At 26.3% G+C, this 18,161-nt stretch overlaps 1 protein-coding gene across 6 annotated transcripts in view; it reads right to left on the reverse strand.

The window, feature by feature from the left end:
• Ac78C (adenylyl cyclase 78C) overlaps positions 1-18,161 on the reverse strand; it is a 161,502-nt gene that overhangs the window by 57,973 nt on the left and 85,368 nt on the right. For all 6 annotated transcript variants that reach the window (XM_089224755.1, XM_089224756.1, XM_089224757.1 and 3 more), the window contains 2 exons: positions 5,021-5,120; positions 4,897-4,948 (listed from right to left, as the gene is read on the reverse strand). In XM_089224755.1, coding sequence (XP_089080881.1) covers positions 4,897-4,948; positions 5,021-5,120 — 152 coding nt within the window. The remainder of the gene's footprint in view (positions 1-4,896; positions 4,949-5,020; positions 5,121-18,161) is intronic.

Below are 18,161 nucleotides of genomic sequence, written 5' to 3' on the forward strand. Positions count from 1 at the left end.
ACTATATTCAATATTTTTTGATTTCTTTGGTCACAGTTTAACTTATGAGAAACTTTATTTCACATTTTAAATCCTCAGCTAAATTGAATATTTCATAAATATTGTTAAGTACATAATAATTGTAAAACTGTCAAAATTTTGAACAATGCTTAGTACAAAAATTCACTCAAAATCGTTCTTCATGTGCAATAATTATAATATATTTATTACAACCAACCTTCAGATCTTTAGACATTTATTGTATAGCAGAGTTTAGTAGGTATCCACTTGTCCACATTTTTATAGTTGGTTATTTAGTAGATACCTAAGATCAACATATTTCATCATCTAGCCACAACACGAGAAATATAAAGCGCTATTTATGAATGTTGAATACAGTAGTCCACATGTGCCACAGAATCCTCTTAAACTGTTATAAATCAATAACGATATTTTTTTTCTAACAATTCTTTGATATTATTTTATTTTCTGTATTTTGTTGATGAAAATGAAACCAAACACAAATTAAACACGCAATATTTTACGAGAATGTGAATTCATAGTTATTCCCTGATTTTGTTTTTTTGATTTAAAGAAAACTCGAAATATGGATTGTTATGAGAAATGTATTTAATGAATATTCGAGATTGAATAATAATTTTTTTTAAAATATATATTATACATAAACAAAAATAGTAATTTTCTGCAAAAGTTTTTTTATAGGTACTATATAATAACTATAATCTAAATTTAATTGTGAAGTTGACAAAAATAAAAATAATTATTATTCACTACCTAGGTAAGTTATATAATATTATATGTATGTTATCGATAATTATTTAGTGTTTAATTATATTACGCCAGCTTGCACGATGAAGATAGTTAATAATAACGGTAAACTTTATGTATTCTGGACTTCTGGTACTTATTCACGTTAACGTTAAAAATTGAAGCATTTAAGTTCAAATAAAATGTCTCAATTAGCAAATATTAAACATTACGCAGGGTAGGTTTTCCTAATAATTTGTACTGTCGTCTGTCTGTCTAGTACCTACCTACGTAGGTATTTACAAATTTCATTTCCGTTTCAATAGGTAAGTACAAATGGGACAAAAATATGTAGGAACACATACCTATCATGTATTAGAAATTAATTGGATTCAGTACTTCAAAATAAAAGAAATAGATGTTTAAATATATTTTCTTTTTAATTATTTTGATGTATAAAAACATATTTATTTTAGTATTACATTATTATTATTATTTGTATTAAGCGCCTACTTTTCTTTACATACATATTGTAACTGTATGCATTTTTACTCTTTAGTATAAAAAACAAATCTGTAAGCGGTCCTTAACCGACTTCGCATAGGACACACCAGAATGGGATCCCCCTATTTGTCATACCTGTGGAACTGCATTAACAGTTAAACATATAATAGCCGACTGTCTAATCTACAACCAAGAACGCGCCGAACATAAAATATCATTCAACCTCGACTCCACACTCGTATCTATTCATGATAAAAACCTAGACATAATTCATTTTTTAAGAAAAACAAAATTGTTCAATCTTATATAAAAAAAAAATGTTTTATCCAAATTAATAACTTTCCATTGTATCAATACATATTATATTATATAATTACTGTATAAATAAGTGTAACTAATGGCCTTTGTTGTCGATGTAAATATTATGCTCAATAATAAAAATAAAAAAAATCTGTAAGCCAATACTCGAATAATAATAGAATGCCTGAATCGACTACTCGATTCACTCACCTCGGAGCTGGATAGTGGTGTATTATTATTATTTATTATTGTAAATTAAAAAACGGGGCAAATAAATCATAGAGAAAACATTTCTGAACATAGCTTTGCTATTAAAACTGTACTTTCTGATATATTTCTTTAATAATATATGTCGCAGGTTCACGGTATAGTTTTTATTTCACTGAGAGTAATTATTACTAAGTAGATTGAAAAATTTGCAACCAATAAAGAACAAGAATAACAGAAAATATTAAATCTTTCTTACTTACGGAAAAATAGCATCCTAAAAATAAAACTAAAATTAAAAAATTATGCAAGTACCTAACTTTGTTATTCTTAAATATAAATTAAATATTAAAAATTGATTAAAATAATAAATTAAAACAACTGTATAATTAACTTTTTTTGAATCAATTAAACTTTCTGTAGATTACTAAAATATGTATAATGAACAGGAAATTGAGTAGGTACAATATGGAATCAAATAAATTAAAATAAATTCAAGTTCGAAAAATATTTATAGTTCAAAAGATATAAAAAGTACCTTTAAAAATGTATCAGCATTCGTCAAAATTAAGGGTTTAAAACATTTTTATTATGAAGTATTTTAATTATTTAAATATAATATATTAACAACAATCTACTAATAGTTTGTTAACGTTTATAAATCAATTTAAAGTATTGAATAATTATGTACTTAAATGTTTGAGCTAAATATCCAAGTACCAAAATAAGTAACGTATTGTATTCCCATTTTAAATCTAGCATTTAATCAAAAGTTAAAAACAAAATGTTTTACATACAATTTATCCAATGGTAAAAGTTATATTTTTAATGATCTCAATTTGTATTTATTCCATTTTAATTACCAACGAACTAAATTAATATTTACATACATAGGTACGGACCTAAATATTGTTTAAATATATAATTAATATACTGTACATCTCTTGTATTTATTGATTTATAGATGTCATTTTTAATGGACGGGATAGTGATAAGGGATAATAAATATTATTAAACTACTAGATATGATTTGTGTAAAATCTACAGGAAAACTGTCTTTAGATAAATTGTTCATTATGTTGCTCTTAAAAATATACCTAATAAATTAGTAATAATATTCTGTTATCTTTAACTTCAAATTCTGGTTAGATACGATATTTCTAGTATAGGTGCCCATAAAAATGATGTGTTATACCCATGTAGAAATTGCATGCTTTACAATTTAAACAAAATTCAAAGAAATAATATGATATTATAATAAATTAGTATAGAAAAAAATCAATAGTTTCTTGTACGGAATCAGCTGATAGATATTTCGTTTGATTATTATTTATTTAATGTTTTAATTAGCATATGATATTGCTTCTTTTTTTTTGGCGTTTATTGAGAATTTACAATTTGTACACTATAATATGTAATAAGTAAACATGATGTAATAAAAGTAATATAAAATACAATATTGTTTTTATGAATTTTTCTAAATGGTATAAATCAAACATTCCAATTGATTTTTAACTACAACTAAACCAAAATCAAAACTATTTATTTATGATTAAACTGTGGAATATTACAGTTAATGAGTGATATTTAGGGAACAATGATCAAGATTAAATTTTCTCATACTGTTAACAAATTTAATTTATAGGTTATAACAGTAAAACAAATGTATGCGAAAAATAAATAAAAATAATAAAATACACAATAGTGTTTATTAAAAATTTTATATTGTAAATTATTTAATTATAATATATCATAATTATTACTACAACCTACTTAAATACAAATGTTTACACAGATAAGCATTAAATATATTTGTTAAATCTGAAATTATTGTAATGTTTTATGTCTTATATTTTAGTCGGGAACAATAAACATAACAATATATATATATATATATATATATATATATATATATATTACCATAGATTAAGATAATTTTAATAGATTTTTCTTATTTTTGAGGTGGGCCTAAATAATATTTAATTGTATTATAGACCAAAGATCGTCATAACAAATTTTTGCGCATCTAACTGTTAGTATATAATACTGAGATAAAAACGAATTAATGATTTTATATTATGGTTTAAGATGAACGGTAATTAATAATATTGATAGTAATAATACTTAAAATGCATAATTTGATACCATTTATAAGATTTAAAGCGTTAACAGTGATAGTTGACCACCTGAGACATCTCAGACAGAGTACCTACTATAAAAAAATTAAAAATGTAATTTTAACATTTTTAAGTAAGCGAAATAATGATTGGTTTTTTTAATTCATAAAACTAAGTACCTAGGTACCTATTAAAAATCATAAATAAATAATTGAAAAAAAAAACATTGTAAAGCATCTTATAATATGGAATAGAATTTGAAATAAAAGTATACTTTGTATATGATTAAATTTCCATACGAAGTTTAATAAGCGACTCGATAAACCGGAAAGGAAAAGTATTACTGATTTATTATTTATTATTTATTCATGCATATTATTCGATTTAAATGTTATGATAGCTCACGTATCAACGTATTGGCATTTTAAAATGTCAGAAAAGTAACTAAAATGGCAATACTTAGAGAAAAAACTAGTTACCACACGGAGCGCATATATGGCCAGGCTCTCGAGCTATAATCATAGATCATTAACCTAAGCACTTTATGTACGTTGTACAATAATTCAGAAACTACTCATTAGGATACTGTTTTAGATACATCACAATTCCTAAAATATAATTATCTGTTCTGTAATTTACAGAAAAAATGGAGGTTTGCATTTGAAAAACATAAGTTTGCATCACCATAGAACCCTTCCCAATCGGTACAAAAAATTCCAGGAATATGAATGTAATATCTTCAAGTGTATTTACAATTTCAAAAAACAAAATTTTGGTAATTTGTTATTAAAGAAAAAGGAAAGCGTCTTAGGTGAATCATCCTTTAAGATTTTGCTATTACCTTGAAATCTATTTAATTTATTTTTTAGAAATTTTGGCTAAATTACTTATACTTATAATAAATATTTAAAATGTATCTTTGAAGTTTAAAGTGTTTAGAGTCATTCATATTATAATAAAATTAGTGACAAATGTACTAATATTTCAGCAGCTATTATAATGTCATTAAATATTTGATTACCTGGAACTTGTGATGTGTTGTTGGTGTTGTAGTCTGTACCATCGAACGTATTCTAAAAGAGAATAATATAATAAATATTATAATGAATTTATTGTTATTTAAACTATGAAGAAAATATGCGTACCATCGTCATGTTTGAAACAGAATTTGTCTTTTGTAAGTTGACCTGTTGATTCTGTTTTTTCTGGCTGTGAATCCGATGTATAGCTCTCAACCATAGTTCTCTTAAACACAAATTGAATTTGAGTTAATATGGCTATAATGAAAATTTTATAACATTATTTAAATATTAGTATAACCTACAGTGTATATAATATGGTTTTTATACTGATTACGTTTATATTAACGATTTACAAATGAAAAAATATTGTCTTTGTGATATGAAAAAGTATTAGGATCATCCATGTGATACAAGTGTATAATATTATGCATACGACTTGATCTATCAGTATGTTATCTCTTCTGAAATTAAACCATAAAGCTAAATAAAGTACTTCCGTGTTGCATCAACTATATAAATAAAGATATTGAACAAAATTAATTGGATTCTCATCTCTTTAATTTTATTCGGTACTTTAATCGTAAGACCCTTCAGACAATGTATTATATAGGTAGCTATGTCGTATGAAGAGCTATCGAAAATATCTCATTCAGTTACCAATATCAATAAACTAAATAAGTTGTAGGTCAATATAAATTCCATAATGGGTTATAGATCTTAACGAAATATGTATTTAATATTTTAAAGAATTCAATATTTATTTAATAATTATAAGTGACATTTGGAAAAAAAAATATAAATTAATAATAACACAAGTGTATTATGTACTTATTATGTTATTGATAACATTCATTGTATTACTTAATAAAGCAAAAAATATATGAAAAAAAATTTTGGGCCATTATTAGCTTTATACATAATTTACATTATACTATTCTTAAAACTATATTTATTCTAATTAAATGTATTTATCTATTTTGGTTGTCCTGAGGAACGACATGATTTTTTCGGGTTGACAGTCGGGTCCGATTGATTCGTATAAGTTGGTTGATATATCTAGTTTTTCTCTTTCTTCTTCATTTGATCGGCATTCTGTCATCAAGTGTTTTACTGATAGGTTTACTCCGCATGTGGTGCTTTCTGACGGTGGTTGGTTCTTCATGAGGTGTCCATGTGTGAGGTGGGTGTGTCCGATTCTGAGTCGGTTTATTATTATTTCGGTTTTTCTTGAAATTTTGTATTGCGGCCAGGGATTTATGTTGTGTTTTATTTCACGTAATTTGTTGTTTTGGTTTGACCAGTGATTTTTCCATATATTTTGAGTGATTACATAAAGTTTTATACCTATTATTAGTTATTAAAATAAAATTTTTCGCGAAATGAATCAATATTAATTTCAATGTAATATAGATTCTAAAAGGAGTTAACTTATGACTTACTATACAGTGGTTTTATTTTTATTGAGCATAATTAATTTGTATTACTAAAAACCTCTTATAGTTTGAGAAAATAAGGTTTGTAATATAATAATATACAGCAATTTCAAATCGAATAAATATCCATTAATATATTTGACTAACTTATGTAAGTGATTTAAACACTGATACAAATAAAATTAACAAAGCTCGATTAATAATTAGCATAGTGTTTAATAAATAGTATATTTAAATATTATAATACAATATTAGTCAATACATGACAGTAACGTTAACTATTATGAATATAGTAAAGTGAAAACTTAAGCTCATAATAATTTTTAACAGCATTATAATATTGCATAGCACACAACGTGTAAAACGTACATATTATTATATCTATAAAAACAGTATCTGCATACAAATTAATGTTGGTCTGGTACTGAATTTTAAGTGCATGGTTTGGTTGTCGTTAGTATTTATATAAATGTAGTTACCGTCATGTATTAAGATGATCTATTTAAGGTATATTAAGTCGTTTGTTTTCATTGTTAATCTTCAGAAAAGCAATGCACACAATTTAAATACGTCATGTTCATACTTTCAAAATTAATAATTTATTGTAATAATTGTACACAATAATATGTACGTATATAATATTAAAATTCCTTTTACAAATGATACAAACATAACATACAAAATAATATGCATTTATATTACAATTTTCTGGGCAAAGTCATTCAATACATAATATTGGTATGTTCTGGGTAAGATTTGAGACACAATTCCGGCTCCGGGTCAGTCATACCGAATATCTCATTCAGCTTTGGTATAATATTATAAAGTGTATACAAGACATAACAATATGATGATATTATGGAATACGATTTTGACGTTTTCAAAGAATGAATAGACTTTTTATTCATTTATATCTCCCGTACTCTTGAAGCTTAAACATTCGTTATTCCGGTTGTCTACGAATTAAATATTTTAATTTAAGTCATTAATTTAGATACTACCCCAATTTACGTACTGTAAGCACAGTGCACATATTAAAACGAGAACAATTTTTGATTTTAATAAACGGAAAACTAAAAAATTGACGTTTGGTAACAATAAGAACACCAACAGCGAAATCGACATCCTGTTATTGTAGCTAGGTACTATGGTTCTAAAACGTGCCCACATTCAATATCGATAAATCCTAATGTCCAATACCAGATCCATGATGTCTGATCCAACAGTCAATCAGCAAATACTGCAGCATGTGCACACCACTAACACACATGCTCGATCCTACGCTAATGTAGTAATGTGGCGAGTAACGACAAAACAAAACAACTTCAGGAGCCTAGTGTGGGACGGTAGTTGGACGCAGTCACAGATTTTTGTTGAGGCCAAGTATCGGTCGTTGTCATTAATGCCTGGATGGGCGACAATCCGGATTTTTAGGGACGAATCCTTGTCCCACATTGACATGTTCCAAACCAACCGTACCTCCCTCCCCATCAGTAAAAGCAAGCTAATAACCATCAACCAATGGCCTATGTCGTAGCAAGATAAACTTTAGCCGATATTGACAACATATTTTCAATATTTTTAGACGCATTTAAATCTACAATTTATCCCTTACTCATCAATGTCACTTCTAAAATAATCGAATACAAAAACGATTAATAACTTGTATACACCTCAAACTTTCTCATAATAGTATTAAAAAAGGTTACAGGAAATCCAAAAATGAGAAGAAAAAGAAGGCATTGGTGTTTTCTGCTTATTCAAAATATAAAATAATAAAAAAAATGTAGATGATTATTACGTAAATTTATCGGGTATTACAATAATAATGGTGTTTAAATACTATTTAAGCTCCACAAGGAGGTCTTTTTGCTAATATATTATTTTCATGTTATAATATTTATTTTAGTTTATCTATCAAAAGCGTATTGTTTAGTTCTGTAATTGGTAGATTGAAACAAAAATTGTGTCACAAAAATAAAGATAATAAATGTAAGTCAACTACAAAAAACCATCAGAATATTATTCGTTTCTGATCATTTCGAAACACTTAAAAATAAAAATCTGGAATGAATTCAACTATTGTAATCGAAAAAGTTTCATACACATACACAAACTGAAGTAGCTCGTTTATGTACAAAATGATTTAGAAACATCAAACCAGAACTAATAGAATCAGAAACCATTATATAAACGAGTTTGTTACTTCTGAATTCTGATGCAATAACAAGAGATTTATTCCAAACTTCTGTGATTTTTTTTCAATTGTCAAGTATCTATATATAATGAAAGGAATAAATAAATAAATAATACATTTAATCTCTTGATGACTGGAGCATATCATAAGATACAACATTATTTGAAGACATGTTTATGACTTTCAAGAGTAGAAATACAATACGAAATAACATACGATCAACTATATAATATTATTATAATTGTAATTTATTATTTTGCATGTAAAAAAAAAATTATATGTTCTAATCTGCACAAAAATTATAAGGTAAAATTAAATTCTAAATTATATTAACTTTAAATAAAACTATATCTAAAAATTAAATTTGATTCATTATGTCTATACCATCATTTTTTATTCCTGGATCAAAACCGTAAAATAATAGAGATTATCTTTCAGATTGAAGCTAAAAATACTTTTTTTTAAATAATGATGCCTACAAAAGATATTATTTATGTCAGTAATTCATAACATTTATTCAAGAGACAGAACTGAACACTTTCAAAATTAACAGATTAGATTACCCATAGTAGTTGGTAGAAGGTACGGAATTAAAAACAAGAAAATCGACTGCCAATATTTTAATAATTACTTTTATTAACTATTATAACTAGGTATGAAGAAAAGCAAATATATAATAAAGACGTTTTGTTTTAATTTTAAAAGCGATGAGCTAGTTTATTATGATTTTTATTACACCAATAATACTTAGCATATTTGTGTATTGACTGATGACACAATAATATCATCAGCTGTTTTTCATTAAACTAAAACTGTCATCTTTAATGTACGTCATTCTTGTCATTCCACTAGGCACGTCAGTTATTGATCTATTGAACGCCACGTGTGCAAAAACGCTAATAACTAAAATACTACGTGGTGATAAACTGATAACGATAAGGCTAAAATAATGAAATATTTAAAAAAATCTAAAAAATTAAAATTATATATAACATTATGAGTATAATAAGTAAAAAGTATAAAAGTAGTAGTCAATTGTTAATACTAGTTATATAATATATATTAAGTATACTTATTGCGCGTTCAAAAGTGTGTAACCAAAAAATGTATTTGATTATAAGTTATAACCAATAATTGTTTATTGTAATAATATATAAATAAACCATTTATTTTGATTTTTGATAAAGTAAAATGATTAACATTTTAAATATACTGTATATATTATGAGTATTAAATTAATTTATAATTTTTTGCACAATTACAGATTACCAAAAATCCCGCATGAGTGTAAGTAGCTTGGATTATTTTTTGTTTATGAAAAATATATTATGTTGTTTTATATTACATATGTATATATAGATGTACAATGTGTCCGAGCACATTTTTATGGTACAAAAAAAAGAGAAGATTATATAACATTTCATGTAGGTAACCCATAAATTTATAATAACGTTACATTTGGACGGTCCGGTACAATATATAGTTAGGTAGTAAAAAAAAAAAAATAATAATGAAGCCGATATTTATTGTAAAAAATTATAGAATGCCAGGATCATAATTATATTTATAGTATTCAAACACACACACACATACAACTGAAGTTGTATTTCGATCAACAACGCAATGTATTAGTGGATCTATATACTCGTATAAATGTCTCCAACCTTACTAAATTAATCCATCACGACATTAATAACGCATTAGTTTACCCCTTTTTCAACCCTAGAAATACCTGTCACAGGAAACTAAATTAATTGACTTGAAATAGAAGTAGCTAGAGACCCACGGAGAATACCAAACAAAGAGCATTTATGCATGGCACTCAAAACGTTTAATTTCAACTTTTTGAAAGTAGCTGATTTATTTGTACGAAAAACATTATTGAAAGCAGATATCACATTTATAGTTAGGAATTATCATTAAGATCATTGTGTTATGAGTCAACTACACAATACTCACATGAATTTTCATTTTTTAAAATATTACTTGTACATAATATGTTATAAACAAATACAAAAAAAAAATTGATATTACGCGTGCCATAACAGTAAATAAATAACGTGACTTTGGCAAGCGTGTCTAAAAAATTTTAATCTATATTAAATTTAAAATATATATATATTATATAGCCAACTCATCTTTTTTAAATACCAATGGCAAACAAAATACAAAAATCAAGTTTAGATAATATTATAAAGCCCAACCAAACATCTGTATTTTAAGAGGTAATGCCGTAATGATAAATAATAAATCATAAACATAATCATAACCGGAAATATATAGAAAGTTTATTTACTTAAGTCAGCATAATTAAAATAATAATATTAATAAAATGATATCACATAGTAATAATGTGAATTTTTTTTGTATTGGTATTGAATTTAATAACACCAATTATTTAAGGGTTTTTAAAGAAAAAATGTAACCATCAATTAATTATCGCATAACTAAGAATATTAAATTAAATAGTTGACAACAATACATAAAAATATAAAATAATGTGCAGATTTAATATTTCAATATTTTTAAATTCTTATACATAGTTTGATTGTTCAATTTTTATTATAGTAGGTAGTACCTTTAGCAAAGTTAAGTATTTTAAAAGAAAACATCCTATTGACTCGTTTAACATTTTGAAGTTAAATTTTTATAAATTACAACATTAAATTCTGAAAATTGAACCATATACTTTAATATTGTAAAACTTAAGCTGCACTCTTGGACTATTTTAAATAGGTAGACAATTTTTTAGAATACAATGTTTTCCAGAACAAACTATAATATTCTATTTTTTTACAGTTTAATTGTTAACCATAATTTAAAATGTATAGTTTTACTGTATAGTTATACTGTATTTGTTATTCCGATATTTACAAATTAATATTTTGACACCTTAATGTTTTGTTTATGTCAACTTCATTTTATATTATAATGATGTATAATATGACGAGTTTTATATTTTTTAAAGGTGACAGTTATTGAAGAATATTGAAATATGAGGTCCTCTGGGAAAACTTTTTGCAATAGAAGTTCTTATTTAAACTCATCTATACGAAGTCGCAAAATAAAAAAATACTTTCAACATACTTATGTCAATATAACTATAAAGATAATATTTTTGAGAAACTTATATCAAACATTTTGTTAAATAATTTTAAAAGTGAAATAAATACTAGGTACTAAAATCATTAAATGTATACTTGACAACTTATAAAAACAATTAATTTTATTCAATGGCATCGTATTGCGATTCACATTCAACAAATATGAATTACCACAATAAAAGGATTGGAAAAAAACCAAATTACATCGTAAATCTTCAGTTGCTATTTAAAATACTATCACAAGTGTTCATTCAACAAAATTATTATTATTATAATTATAATTTATAATCATAAGTTATAACTAGGTGTGACTACATTTTAATTAATTAAAATAGTTCTTAGACACAAGGGCGTCTGCAAGATGGAGAGAAAGAAAATAAGGACAGAGCCCATCTTGGCTTTTTTGCGGATCAATTATTATAATCATTATGTAATTAAAAATATCACAAATTTTTTTTCCTTCAAATTTTTTATTTTAAAAATTATCATTTTACATCAAGGCTGCTGCTAGCTGCTGGCTGCAACTGTAATTATTAAATAACTAGTGCCGACTGGTATTAAGCGATGAATAAGTATGGTATATTGGGATTGTAATAAAATAATAATAATAAAAACTAAATTTATATAATTATTTTTGGTGTTTTTTCTAGTTTATTTATAACTGATGATAAGTTTAGTAATTTGTTTCGAAAATTATACTTGGCAACACTCGAGTGAGTGATAATTATATTTAATATTATTAGACTCAAGCTCTCAAAATATTAAAATAATTTGGTCTTTTTTGCATTAACGCCTATCATATTTATTCTAAAAAACTTGAAACAGTTAATTTATAATTACAAATAATCTGTAACTATCAAATCAATGGTGACATTTTACTTGTAAAAAAATACGAATTTTTACTAATTAAAATAAGTGCTGTAAGATTAAGTTTTAATTACCTATCTATATATTATAATTTATAATTCATAACTAATTTTTACATTCGTTATCTATTTGAAAAAAAAAACTAGTCATGAAAAACCTTTATCACTGATCAAATAATTAAGCAAAAATTATTGAAAAATAAAAATATATTGCTGCCCTCCTTCCTTTAAAAATATCTACGGACGCCCTTGCTTAAATACCTATATATAAGTAGAATACATACGGGTTTACTATATAAATATAATATCATTAATAGCACATATATGTATAATAGTATACTATATTATGTACAATAATTATCATATTTAGTACGTATATAAATCAGAATATTATAGCTTCTAAAATTTACAACCAATTTATCGTTACATAAATTGATATATGTCATTGTAGTTATTTGAATTATTTAATCTCAGAGAAATATGATATATACACATTGTACATATTATGAAGATATTATATATTTTTTTTATTTTTTTTTACTTCGTACATATACTTAAAATATATAAGTTTATTTAAATTCTAAAACATTCAAAAATCATAAAAGCCAAATTTTTAACTATTATCAATAACAAATATTTTAAAAATATAATTTATTTTTTATTTTTAACTAATACTGTGCTGAAAATCATTGGTTATTATTTCCTTCACTTTTAAGTTACAATCATATTAATGATAATCTTTTTTTTTATTGTTCATAATAAACATCGCTGAAAAGGCCATTAGTTACAATTATTTATAAATACATTTTTTTTTAAATTTAAATTTTATTGTACAGCTTTGTTTTGCTTTGACAATCTGTATAATAATGTTTAAGTCATATTTAAATGTGCCCCAATAAGTGAAATAATTGCAGGAAAAGTCAAAATATTTTACTCGTATAATTAAATACTACTTCAGTGTAATATCATAATAGGTATGTAAAATGTTATAAGTATACTAATACATTCTATAAGACTATTAAAATAATTTAATGAAGAAACTAAACTAAACGAAAATTACTAAATGTCTGCAATTGTTAATGTTTAATAGATCATTTGTTAATGATGTAATTAAGGCTGTAAAACTTAATTTTCAACTAAAATATACATGTAATTTGATCTTTTAGATGAATTGATATACTCATATTTAAATTTTAATTCACAGGTATTTAATACTAATACTATATTTATTTTTATAATATCTTTAACATTCAAGTTTTATATTACTATAATAAATTATAATGTTAGATCTATAAAGTATTTTTTTTTATTATTATTATTTTAATTAAGCCTCAACAACAAAATAGGTTATTGGCTATAAACATTGATATTTTTTAACACTACAAGTATGAAGCATTAATAATAATATATACATAACAATAATAATAATAGTATAAAAAAAATAAGATTGAAATATATCTAAATTATATTAGATGGTAAAGTTTAGTTATGCAAAGTATTATAAACCAAGTATCTTAATAATGAATTTTAAGAAAATGCTTGGAAATGTTGGTATATATCATATAGAATAGTTAATTAACATTAATGAAATATAATTAATATTGTAGGAAAATGTCAGTAGTATGTAATAAGTTATATTATACTTTTATACTACAATGATAAATTATTATTAAAAAATAATGTAATAAAAGCAAACAGTTAAACAGATTATGTTTTTTTGATTACTTTTTATAATATAAATTACTTATTTTTTTATAATTGTTCAATTATTAAAAATATTAGCTTTAAAGAGTTGAATTAATGTAAAAATAGTATATCAAACACATAGTATACACACATTTGTAATAGGATTTTATAGAATGCATTTAGCTAACTTTTTTTAAGACGATTTATTAAATTAAAATTAAACATCAGTTAGAATAATATTGAGTGATTTAAATTTTAAAAACAATGCTATATTTTTTGTAAGCAAAAGTAACCTACCAATAAAATAATACACAATACGCTGGGCGTTTATAATACACCATATTATTATGTTCAAGAGTATTCATGCCAAAGAATAATATTAAAATTTAAACGACTAGGTACCAATAATATGACATAGGTAACACGACCGATTTGAGCTGATGATTTTGGGAATCCTACAATACAGCCACATTAACTATATTATGTTAACCACGTAGGCAGGTAGGTAATATTGAACCCAAACAATCAACTATTGAATCATATAATAGATTTTACAAATGTATACACATACACATAAATTTAAAGCATGTTCAATGTATCGTTATATACATTTAGCCTGTTGTAAGTTTATGTAGCCAGCCATATTTATAGGTACCTTCGTAAATTACATATAAATACCACATTTGAGTCTCATTAATCATATCCTTACTGACCTTACTGCAGAGTGCACAGAGACGATGGGTATGAAAAATATCAGAAACCGTTCAACAACAAGTCGTTACGACCATCCGGAAAATATAAAAACTTTCACATACGCTTGTAATGGCCAATGAACAATGTTTTTGAACTTTATTACGACCATCGCCTCTGTCTCCCACCACAGTCAACCGACGTCGATCCTCCACGTACTTTACCATGCCATCCACACGCACAAATGCATATAATATATATATATATATAGAACAGATGAACACGCGCAGTATATATTATATATTTCTTAAGCCTTCCCTTTGTCGCAGAGACGTATGCGCACGGGGAGTTAATGTGAATATGTGCGTTTTTGTGATTTGGTTTTCATGCACAACGATATCTTTTCGCGCGGTATACGTGACGTGCATTTTTATTGTCCACTCGGCTTTTAACGGCCACCAACATTATAGTAGAGATATTGTTTCCCCCGTCTCGTCCTCAGATACCATACACGCCATACTACACTACATGCACTCTTATATTTCAAACATCCGACTGGTGAAGGCATTGTGGCCTTTCAAGTATGTGTGTATAGTGTATACTAATGAAATCTAATAAAAAGGTCGGTACATTGGTACATATATCAATAAAAACGCGGAGAACAAGATAAATTTGAGATTATTGAGCATATTATATATTGTACTTCAACATATTATCAACGAAATCTCAAGTAGGAGTAGTATAGGTAATAGGTATATTAATCAAGACGAAAAATATTGTTTCGGAATGTGTAATATTTTTATACTAACGCTATACATATTAAATAATACTTTTTGAGTAGGTATCTATTATAAATATACTGTTTATATATTAAGGATACCTATGTATGTTGTATGTAAATCACATTAAGCGTTAGACTAATTATTATTACTGATAACTGTGAGTATTATCTGGTCTAGATCAAATACATCTTATAAATTTTGAAACATATTTTTGGGAGAATTAGATATTCCATGTATAGTTCTTTAGATTCTGGCTGCCAGTAGGGATTTTTGCTTTGACCAGTGTTAGAGAGGTTAATCATACTATATTGCATAAATACTACTTCATTACAATTATAGCCCAAGCTCAACCACCACACACAGATTTAGACCGACGCATCAATAACAAACCGAAGAGTAGGCGCAGAAATCATATGTGGCGACACCGAAATCCAACTTAAACTGTCTGATAAATGTTCAATATACACAGCCGATACCTCAGCAATACTAGAAGCAGTTGAATATTTCAACCAGCCCGTGGACGGCAACCGTTGTATTATATTAAGTGATTCACTAAGCGCACTGACAAGTCTTAAAAAGACAGTCAACCCTTCCGGTATACCTAGGAATGTTCAAAACTCCTTTGGCACCGTACACGATCCTATGGTAACAACATATTATCATTTATGTGGATTCCTGGATACACCAATATAGCAGGCAATGAAAAAGTGGATGCGGTTGCAAAACTCTCACACAGTTCACCTAAAGCTATCACCATGCCAGGATTCCTTATACATAAAAATACATAAAAACCTCCCACACTACCAAAGTGTAGCAACAACATTGGTCATAAAAGGCGATTAACTTAATGAAATTAAAATGGCAATATTCCCTAGGCCTCCACATCCACTGTCAGATTGCTCGAGAAAACAAGAAACAATTTCCATTGTCTCAGAATAAGCCACACTGATCTTACCCATCAACGTCTTATGACAGAAGACGATCCATCCAAATGTCCAATTTGTGGTGTTCAATTGTGTGGAGGTATTGATTTATCTATTATCACTAAGCATTTTTTTGACCGAATTCATTTTATATATATATATTTTTTTTTAGCATTATAGACCATTTAGGCCCTTTGCTGCCAATATCAAATTCTTCCACTCTTCTCTATTATATGCATGCATTAGGTCTCCATGCCAATCTGGTCTTAACTCCTGGATATCTCTTTTGACTACATCTATCCAACGCTGCTTCGGTCTGCCGCGAGGTCTTTTCCTGTTCAAGTTGTTTACAAGTACCTTCTTGACAATACTATTATCCGCTCTCCAAACGTGACCAGCCCACTCCAGTCTAGTGCCTTTTACAAATTGTACTATATTTCCTTTTCCATATAATTGTTGTATTTGTTCGTTTGACCTTCTCTCCCACACTTGGGTATCAGGATTATATACGGGACCATAGATTTTTCTTAACACCTTTCTTTCAAATATATTAAGTTTATTCTCATTTCCTGCTGTTGTAGCCCAAGTACAGCATGCATAAGTCACAACTGGTCTGAGGTACGTAGCATATAGCTCCTCTTTATTTTTCCTAGATAATAATTCATTTTATTTTATATATTAACTATAAATTAGTACGAACTATGATGGATTGCGACCAACTGCGATACTACGTTTAATGATGTGATTATGATTATAATGCGTTAGGTATCGGATTAACGATTAAATAATTGCATGCGGTTATCTTGGAATGTGTCGTTAAAAATATTAAAGTCGCGTACTTCTTCAACTTTTATATATAGAACCACTTGCTAAGAATTATACTGGGAGCCAATTTAATGTTCAAAGAGGTACTTTACCTAATATTGGGAGCCAATTCAATAGTCACCCAATTGTCTATCAAGCACTTCACTGAATGCCACGATTACCAGAAATATCGAGTGGAAAACCTCTGTGCTACAAATTCATACAAATCAGCAGTACCTACTGGTCCAATTGTAATTAATAATCTATTTATTTTTATTTTTTAAATCCAATCTGTATAACAAAATATGATCTGCCCTTAAGTTCAGTTTATATTTATGTATCAAAATACTATATGTTACAATAATTTAAGTCAGTGTCCGACCAATGACCAGAGCTACCGCAGAATTTATGTTGAATCAAAAAAAAAACAAAAACTAATTAGTATTTTGTATGTTTAGACAATATTGAAATTTCAGTATTGTACCTGCCAACTATTAAATGTATATTCCTGTTAATGCATTAATAAAAAAAAGTCATAATTTGATACTTTTGAACGACCGACATTTTACTTGACAATTTACTACGTAAGTACCTACCTATAAAATTGAATTTTTATGGTTCATGTAATTTGATTTCCAAGCGATAAAAATGATTTTCTAACGTTTACACAGCTTTAAGTGCCAATAAATATCAGCACATCACGATAATATTTATAAACTTCAAGTGTTATGTTTTTCTAGAATACACACTAACACCAAGTATGTGTGTCACTAAAACGA

The sequence above is a fragment of the Diuraphis noxia genome, unplaced genomic scaffold (assembly GCF_037042655.1).
Source record: "Diuraphis noxia isolate RWA-SAM2 unplaced genomic scaffold, SU_Dnox_SAM2 contig0003, whole genome shotgun sequence".
Taxonomy (NCBI): Eukaryota; Metazoa; Arthropoda; class Insecta; order Hemiptera; family Aphididae; genus Diuraphis; species Diuraphis noxia.